This window comes from Quercus suber, unplaced genomic scaffold (assembly GCF_002906115.3).
Source record: "Quercus suber isolate HL8 unplaced genomic scaffold, Cork oak 2.0 scaffold_206, whole genome shotgun sequence".
Classification (NCBI taxonomy): Eukaryota; Viridiplantae; Streptophyta; class Magnoliopsida; order Fagales; family Fagaceae; genus Quercus; species Quercus suber.
In genome coordinates, this window is record NW_027069664.1 from 720,652 (window position 1) to 730,417 (window position 9,766).

The 9,766-nt window shown below is 36.0% G+C and overlaps 1 protein-coding gene across 3 annotated transcripts; it reads left to right on the top strand.

The window, feature by feature from the left end:
* Positions 1-1,744: 1,744 nt before the first annotated feature.
* LOC112022401 (uncharacterized) lies at positions 1,745-5,780 on the top strand. 3 transcript variants are annotated; one of them, XM_024054990.2, is made up of 3 exons: positions 1,745-2,057; positions 3,413-3,480; positions 3,626-5,780. In XM_024054990.2, exon 3 carries the CDS (start codon positions 3,672-3,674, stop codon positions 5,397-5,399), a length of 1,728 nt encoding a protein of 575 aa, XP_023910758.2. In that variant the 5' UTR covers positions 1,745-2,057; positions 3,413-3,480; positions 3,626-3,671; the 3' UTR covers positions 5,400-5,780. The 3 variants fall into 3 exon arrangements, with proteins under 3 accessions (XP_023910758.2, XP_023910759.2, XP_023910761.2); XM_024054991.2 differs by lacking the exon at positions 1,745-2,057 and adding an exon at positions 2,125-2,384; XM_024054993.2 differs by lacking the exon at positions 1,745-2,057 and adding an exon at positions 2,438-2,676.
* The last annotated feature ends 3,986 nt before the right edge of the window (positions 5,781-9,766 follow it).

A 9,766-nucleotide genomic window follows, 5' to 3' on the forward strand; every position in this document is an offset into this window, starting at 1 on the left:
AATGGGGATCTCCCCCCCCTCTCCCCCACAATATGAAGTGAAATTGTAATTTTCAACCTTTATATAAAGATCAAAGGTGTGAAATACCAAAAAAAGAAAGCAATAATTTATTTTTTTAAGAAAAAAAGATGGAAGGGTGAACATATGTTTCCCACTCGTTATTTTCTAAGAAATGCCAGCAGCTAGAAAATGACTCTTCTAAATGCAATTGCAAAAGAAGTTTTTGGAATATAATAAAAAGCTTGACTATAATTAGGGAGGTAAAATGAAACCATTGTGCAACTAAATTTTCATACATAGTGTGTCTGTGTATGTATCACGTTGTTAAAATATTCGTCTATCATATTTTTCTTAGTCATGAAGGAAAGGTTATTGTCTACAACGTCACTTATAAAAATAAATAGGGTTCGTATCAATTTCTTCACAATGAAGGTGCACATTTAGTGATTAGAAAGAAAAAGAAAACTGTTTTAATAATAACGAGTAGAAATTAAATATGTATTGGTTTTAATCATGTCGAAAGCATCTTAGAAATAGAAATAGATATATTTTTCTATAATATAAAAAGGCCACCTTTAAAAAATGTTAAAACATAGCTTTCTAGCATTTTAACCTATTAATTACAAAAAGAAAATGAAATGATCTCAGCAATGAAATTTTAGTTTTTAATTCCAAATTGACTTTAATTTAGATCTGAAGGTTCATCTTTAGTTCAATTTCCAAACAAGCCCTATTCTCACGTAATAGTAACTTCGAAAATAAAAATGAAAAAGACCCTAAAAAAACATGGTTGGCACGACCTCTTTGAAATATCATTTAATTAAACAAAATTCAGAGGATCTTTTGTGGGATATTTCTAAAACAATCTCTTTGTCTTTTTTCTAAATACAGATTTTTTTAAAGAAACTTTTTTAAATACAGTTAAATAGTCCTATATGATATATATGTGAATTAACATGAACTAATAGTATTTGTATCAGTATTAGGGTTCAACGAATCAATGGCAACAAAAACCAAAATTGATGTGAAAAGTATGTTCGGCAAAATGTTTTTAGAAATAATTTTTATTTAAAATTCTCCTTAAAAGAAAATGCTAAAGTTATAAACTATTTTATAACATTATGTGATGTTAACATATATAATCATTCTACCATTCTTGAAAACTCAAGCCATTAATAATAGATTATGCCAATAAAAATATGAAAATCCTCCAAAGCAAAATTCATATTCATCTTCAAGATAAGTTGTCATCCACCAAAATTTTCACCATCCAACTTATTTTTATTTACTTTTAAGATATTAACCCCTAATGGATAAATGTCATTATGGTCACCTAAATATAGAGTTTTCTTTACAAATTTATGTCCCTAACTTTTTTTTTAAATATTTATATCAGTTATAGTAAAAAATAAAAATGATTACAAATGCACATAAAATGTGTGAATAATATTTATGTATATGGTAGAAGGGAGAATCTAATTAACAATTAGATATGAAATTCCTATAATAATAAAAATTAGATATAAAATTAATAACACATACTAAATATCTAGATATACCAAAAACATGGTAACTTTCCTTTAAATAAAGAGCTTTCTAAAGAAAAACTTATATGACACTTTAAGATATTTCCAACTAAAATATCCAATATTCAATTCTCACTCCGCAGCTATCAATTAATAATAAAAAAAGAAAAAATAAACCTTGAAATAAACACTTTGTCACATTATAAATTTGGTCATAAGCAGTTAAACCCATGCTTCAGTTACCCTGTGGGACCTGTTTCTCTGTGTCTTGGATTCTGTAACAAACGCGCAGAGAGAGAGAGAGAGAGCAGAGAAGAGCAGAGCAGAAAACGCCACCCAACCAGAAAAATAGAAAGAAGCTATAGCAGAGCATACAAACAGAAACAGTTGCTTGCTTACACGATCTCTTTAAGCAAATCCCAAAAATATATAACAGTAGTATTTCTTTATTATAGGTAAAGCAAAAAGAAAAAAGAAAAAAAAAAAAGAGGGTGGCTTTTCTCTCTTACGCTCGTTGCCTTTCAGTTTCAGGTAGGCCTTATTTGCGTTCATTCATATATTTTCGGTGTTGCTTTTTCTTCGCTTTCTTGTTGAAGCAGCCTTTTTGGCTGAGGCAACCTATAAAAGAGGTATCTGTATTGTGTATATCTGTATTTGTACGTGTTTTCAGGGTCAGGCTGTGCCTTCTCAGCCCCACCTATAAAGCCTTTTTTTCTTTTAGAATTTCATGTGTTTTGTTTCTTTTCGTCCTTTACACACATGGGTTCGCTGAAAGTTGAGATTTTGATGGTGGGTTTGGGTGTACATAAAGCTTTGACAAGGCACCACCGCTTCTTCTCTATTGGTTTCGTGTTGTGGGTGCGTTTTCTTGACAATCGGGTCTTTCTTTCTCCCTCTCTCTCTCTGTGGGGTTTTTGGAATTGGGTTTTGCTTGTAGAATGGTTCTTTTTTGTCTTCTCTGAAAGATATACTTAGCTTTGACTCTTGCTATGAACAGCTGTTTTATGTTCTTTTTTTAATGATGTTGTGATGTGGGTTGTGATCACTTTCTGATTTCTGGAGATGGGTTTGAAGAAAAATGATATTTTGGCAATTGATTTGTGTTGGTCTGGGTGTGATATTGTTGGTGTGGCACAGTTCTCATTGATAGGTATTTTTAAAATTTAACACCGACTTCTTTGCTCCCTAGAATGCAACCGGTAGATGCATATAGGTACTTAAAAATCGCAGAATTATGATGGATCCAACATTTTATTAGTGGGTTATATTGTTATATGGGACTGATTGATATTTGAGGTGTTCGTTTTGATACTTGAGTTGTTCTTGATTTTTAATGATTTTTTCTGCGGTTGTTAAAGGATCCCATTTGTCTATCTCTTTTGTTTAATATTACTTTCCGCTTACTCATTTGTTTCTACATTCAAATACTTGATCTTTTTTTGATACGCTACATGTAAATACTTGATCATACAAGAATTAAGTGTCTATTGAGCTCTTCTTTGGTCCAAAGAGACTGGGCAGAAAAAAACAAAAAGAAATTGAAAGAGAAAACGATGTAAATTTCCTTTGATATCTACTTTTAACATTTAATGTGCCAGAGGTGTTTGATTTTTTCCATTGATATTGCCAACTAGAATATTTAATTCAGAAGTAAGATACAAGAAGTATTTAGTATTATTAGTGTTCTGGGAAAATTTTCAGCCATAATATAGAATTGGTTTTGAATGCTTACAGCTTTCTTATTCTTCTTCTTCTTTTGGAAGCTCATAATTTTATTACCTTTTCATTTGGTATATAATCTCCTCAGAATTTAAAAAACAATATTTGTTTTAATTTATAAGATGACTTCATAGATGTAATGTTATCTTTTTTGTTCTTGTTTTCAGGTTAAAGATCTTGTGGAAATATTTCCTGATTGGAGTTGTCTATAATTCAAAATTTTGACTAGATCTTGGTATGTATATTCTATTTTAATGCAACATATATATATATACTTTTCTTCTTTGACCACAATCATATCTTGTTCAATTAGCTTAGTTGATTTTTCTTCATGTATTATTCCTTTGCCTTATTATAATATACTTTCTGTTGGCTATCAGGGTTTTTCTCTTGTGAGTTTTGTTCTGTATATCTCCTTCCTATCTGATGGCTGAGGAGAATGTCAATTTACCAGTGACCCCAGAGACAATTAAGCCAAATGGGAATAATTTGAGAGGAAACTCTACGGGAAAAGCAAGCTCTTTAAACAGTGGAGAAATTGTTCCTCATTATCTCAGGGCGTCTACTGGTTCCTGTCATGATTTTTGTAAATATGGGAGGAAACATGCATTTGAAGGAAAGGCAAGACGTCCCATACTGAAAAAAGTAGTAAAAAAACCACCTGACAGCGAAAACCCATTAGTGAGTGTGGATCTGCCAGAGATGAAGAAGATGACAGTGGTCAAGCTCGAACCTTCACCTGACTCCAAAACCCATTTATCTGATGTTCCTCAGACCATTAAACAGAAAGTGTCAACAAAATCACCTGGCAGCAAAAATCCTGGAGAAAGTAAATTTCTGACAGAGAGGAAGAAGATGTCAGGGGTCAAGTTTAAATCTTCACCTTATTCAAACACACATAAATCTAATACCCAAAATTCCATGAAGGCAGAAATGTCATTGTCTCCCAAAAAGGTGGAAGCTTCTTCGAGAAAAGGTTCATCAAAAGCTAAAGATTTAAACTTGTCTACAAAACAAGCTACTCCTTTGAAGCCAAAATCTGTGGCAGTGAAACCAATGTCTTCTCCTAATTCCTCAGGAGGTATAAGTGGCCTAAGAAAGAGTGATGTCAAGATTGGCAAGATGACGGGGACCTTAAAAGTAGCTGTAAAGAAAGCCCTGGCTTCCCCACGAACCTCGTTGTCACCGAATTCTTCTGTCAATAGAGTAGCTGTAAAGAAAGCCCTGGCCTCCCCACAAGCCTCATTGTCATCAAGTTCTTCTGTCAATAGAGTAGCTGTAAAGAAAGGCCTGGCTTCCACACGAGCCTCATTGTCATCAAATTCTTCTGTCAATAGAGTTGCAAATTCAAATGAAAGAAAGCTCAGGAACAAGAAAGTTGTGTCTCCCCTTATGAATCAGAACAAGATTAGAAAAGCTGAACCTAAGCAACCCAACAATGAAGAGGTCCCAGAGAAAACCTTGTATGTCATCAAGGTGGAAACTGAGAACAAACCTTTGGAATCTGCTCAAAATGAAAGAATTGCAATTGAACTGTCACATGCTTTATCATCATCACCGAAGTCTACATCCCTCCCAAATATTCTGTCTTCTTCAACCCATGAAGAAGAATATCAAGAGGAGTCTGAATATACAATGAGTGAAGCAGAAGATGACTCACCCTTGGCAAATAGTGAACTTGAGGATACTGAAGAAGCAGACACCTTGGAAGAGGGATACAAAGGGAGGCCCAGAAAGGCTGGGATGGTTTTTTCTGAAGATAAAAATTCCCAACCTTCGAAATTGAAGTTCAGGCAGGGGAAGGTGGTTGATATTCAGTCTGCAAATAACAGTCCAAGGAGGCTCAAATTTAGGCAAGGTAGAATGTTGGGGGAGAACCAAATTGTCAAGGCCAATGCCCGAAGGAGAGGCTTTAAAAGGACAGGTAGAGGTGATGGTGACACAAAGAGTATGGAAGCTGATCCACCAAAAGTTGTTTTGAGGCATCAAGATGTGCAGGGGAAGAAAGATGCTCAGGGTTTGTTTAATAATGTAATAGAAGAAACGGCAAGTAAACTTGTTGAAGCCCGGAAGAGCAAGGTTAAGGCCTTGGTTGGTGCTTTTGAAACTGTGATCTCCCTCCAAGAGAAAAAACCTGCAAACGTTGTTGCTTGAGTTTTAGAGAAAGAAAAAAAAAAATTAACATTCTGTAACTTCGTTGTTTTGTAAAGGAATGATAGGAAAATAAATCTAAGCTTGTAATGGAGAAGTGAATTAACAAGCTTATGAAGCTGCAGCAGCATAATAGTAGATTGCTACAATTGACATTACAGGCCTGGGTGTAGAGTTTAATGGAGAGTGTGGAGTGTACTGATCTTAACATGCTTCATATACATATTTCTGAAGGGTATGCTGCTTATTGCTTTCCTTTTGAATTTCATACCTTGTGTGATCGATTTGTACCTTGCGAATAAATCCAGCATATCCTTGACTTCATGTACTTTTACTCTTTGAGTGGGACAAAAAAACTATACAATTGTTCATCATTTAGTTGTATCTTTTTCCTTTTTGTTTAAGAATTGATTGTATATGTGCTTTTCTTAGACTTTTCTTTTCCTTCTTCAAATATGATGAATGGCAGTATTTTAATGTTATTTAATTTGTTCAAGATTGCTTCGTTTTGGTTGGTCATTTCCATTTGTTTGGCAATGGTCTGAATTTGTTCAGGCATCATAGTTTTTGCAAATTTGGTGTCACCTGATGTCAAGGATGCTCTGGGTGAGATGTTGCACTTTCTTGTTCTTGTTCTTCTTCTTTTAATTGGTAAGTTACGCACTTAGTGGATCTTGAACCCATGACGTCATCCTCTACCTTACTTTTACAAAGAGAAGAGGTGACAGTTGACTTAGTAGAGCTCGTTGGCTAGGTTTCCAGGTATGGGGATGCTTTATATATGGAGAAACTTTTCGTGTTCACAATTACTATTTGTTATTTTATTTTTTAAATACATTTCCTACCCATCAGAAAAGGTACAATAAGAAAATGAAAATGCTATTATTGGAAACCTTGTTATTGGACGAGCATGTGGAAATGATCTCAAGCATACTCTTGGATCTCCAGAATATTGTAGTTTAGTTTTCACACTATGAACATGAAAGTCCTGCAGGCATTATTAGTTCAAACTTCAAACTAGTCTTTGCTTGATACTGTTAAATTACCGATTGTTCCAAAAGTTTAAGCTGTTAGAAAATGATGAATTTAATCACTTAACTATAAGTTTAACACTCTCCCTCACTTGTAGGCCTAAACTTCCCCTTAATAAGTGGGGGCCCAATAAGTGGGAATTTAACATTTTAAATGGGAGGTAAAGTAAAACTAGAGATCGAACTCAAGATCTCCTGCTCTAATACCATGTTAAAATCTCAAAGATACAAGAGGTAATTATTTCTCTATGTTGAGTTTATGAGATACAACCCGAAGAATATATAGACTATAGAGCATATACAAGGAATATACATATATTAGGAATATATTAGCACAAGAAAGGCAATGACAAATTAGTGGAGTTTGTCTGCACGTGGGTCACGCTACTTTGATTGATTTCCTCTGTTTAAGTTTTCCATAATAGAGGTGCTTGTTGACTTAGTTTTTGCAATAGCTGTTGGGATTATATTAGGAAATGAGTTTGCTGTCTTGCCCACAAGATCAGCTCTATCATGAATGGAAATACTTTCCTCAACATCCCCCTGCAAGCTAATGGGACATGGCATAACCAGAAGCTTGGACCATAACACTGAGAAGCGTGGAGTAGATAAACCCTTTGTAAAAATATCAGCAACTTGATCATCAGTCGAAATAAAGCGAATCACCATATCTTTATTAACAACTTTTTCATGAATGAAGTAGTAGTCGACCTCGATATGTTTGGTTTTGGCATGGAAAACTGGGTTTGAAGCAAGGGCCAACTAACTAACATTGTCACACCACCAAGTGGGAGGTGAGACCAAAGGGACATGGAGATCCTTGAGGAGCATTCGTATCCAATATAAGTCAGCAGTGGTGATAGCCATGGCTCGATATTCAGCTTCTGTACTTGAACGAGCCACGACGAGTTGCTTTTAGGCACTCCAAAAAACAAGACAAGGGCCAAGAAAGATGCCAAATCCAGTGTTTGATCGTCGGTCATTGGGATTGCCAGCCCAATCAGAGTCATAAAAGGCATGAAGCTTAAGTGAGCTTTTAGGGAAAGACAAGCCATGATCTATGGTCCCTTTTAAGTAGTGCAACACTCATTTGGTAGCAGTCCAGTGATCAAATGTAGGTGAGTGCATAAATTGACATAACTAATTGACTGAGAATGCAATGTCAGGACGTGTAAGAGTGCAATATTGGAGAGCACCAACAATTTGCCTATACTCAGTGCCATTGGGTAAAGGTGCACCATCAAAACGCAAGAGTTTAGAACCAGAGGCATGGGGGGTGGAAGATGGTTTAACACCAACCATACGAGCACGATGGAGGAGCTTTGAAATGTACTTGGATTGCGACAAGTGGAGACCATGGGAATCTCGGACTGCATGAACACCTAAAAAATAAGATAGCTCACCCAAGTCTTTCAATGGAAAGTCAGATTGAAAATGCTTAATCAAGTGCAACATATGTGATGTATGAATGCCAATGACCAATATATCATCAACGTAAATAAGGACATAAATGTGAATAGTAGAATGATGAAAGGTAAACAATGAGGCATCAACCAATGATTCAAGGAACCCCAAATGGATAAAATATTGCCGAAGACGAGTGAACCATGCACAAGGGGCTCTCTTAAGCCCATATAAAGCCTTGTGTAATCAATAGACATGATGAGGAAGCTTAGGATCAACAAATCCCCTTGGTTGTTCCATATATACTTCTTCAAGAAGAGAGCCATGCAAAAAAGCATTTGAGACATTTAACTGGCGAATAGACCAATTAAAATGCACAGCTAGTGGGAGGATAACACGAATTGTGGTGGGTTTGATAACAGGGCTAAATGTCTCAGTGTCATCAACTCCATCCTCTTGATCAAACCCTTTAGCAACAAGTCTCGCCTTATAGTGATCAATTGAACCATCAGCCTTTTGTTTAATACGGAAAACCCATTTATTCCAAATAAATTTTCTGTTGGGTGGTCGAGGACAAAAGGACCAGGTTCCATTACCTAACAAGGCACCAAATTCTACCTCCATGGCTACTCACCATTCACGAAGTTTGAAAGCTTGGTTAAAGGTTGTGGGTTCGATAGGAAGTGAGTTGGCATGAATGGCCTTAAGAGGGTGGCATGTGGAGTAATAGAGCTTATGATTTGGGAAGTTTTTAGGGCAGGAAGCACTAGTCATGGAACGGGTTACCATTCGGGTGGAGGGAATAGGTGGTTGAGAAGTCTCAGGTGAATTAGGGTGGGGAAGGTTGTTAGATGTGGAAAGTAAGGAATTTGGAGAAGGTGATTGAGGTGGAGACAAGTGTTGGTGAGGAGAGGGAGATGGAGAAGATAGTAATGGGGAGTAGGTTGAGGTGTCCATAGGAGATGAGGAGGATTGAGAGTCTAGGGGAAAAAGAGAAATACCTGGATGTGGAGGCATAAGTAGAAGAGGTGATTCATCAAGGCGAGAGTTCCTTGCATGAGGATGGAGAGATGGCACATTCTTGGCAGGAAAATCTTGTTCATTAAACACCACATCGCAAGAGATATAAACTCTATTGGTGGAGGGGTCTAGACATCGAAAGCCATGGTGATTTGAACTATAACCCAAAAAAATACATTTTTTGCTCCTAAAGGTGAGTTTGTGAGGATTGTATGGTCTCATCAGAAGGAAGCATGCACATCCAAAGATAAGCAAGAAATAGTAGTCAGGGGCATGGTTAAAAAATTTAAAATAGGGTGTTTGATTAGACAAAGTGGGAGTGGGTAGGTGATTGATAAGATATTTGGCAGTGAGAAAGGCATCCACCCAATATTTTGTTTGGAGTCCCGAATGTGCAAGTAAGGCCAAACCTGTGTCCATTACATGTCTATGTTTTCTTTTGGCGACACCGTTTTGTTGAGAGGTGTGTGGGCAGGAAATCCGATGTAAAATGCCATTTTGAGCCAAAAAAATTTTAAAGTGAGTGGAGGAATACTTTCCACCACCATCAAATTGTAGGCTCTTAATTTTTGTAGAAAATAAGTTTTCCACCATACATTTAAACTTAATGAAGCAAGTGTAAACATCAGATTTGGATTTCAAACGAAATAACCAAGAAAATCTTGAATAATCATCAATGAAAATTACATAATAGCGACAACCACTAAGAGAGACAACTGGTGACTGCCATACGTCTGAATGCACTAATTGAAGGGGAAGTCTAGACACTCTATCTGAATTGAAAAAAGGAAGATGTTTGCATTTGGCTAGTTGACATGAGTCACAAAAAGTTTGTTTATTATTTGAGTCACTTATTGGAAGCTTATTTTTATGAATGACTTGATGAACTGTAGACATGGTGAGATGGCCTAGCCG

Bases quoted from the DNA above. Each gene is read 5' to 3' on its own strand.
- LOC112022401 (XM_024054990.2), top strand. From the start codon at position 3,672: ATGGCTGAGGAGAATGTCAATTTACCAGTGACCCCAGAGACAATTAAG.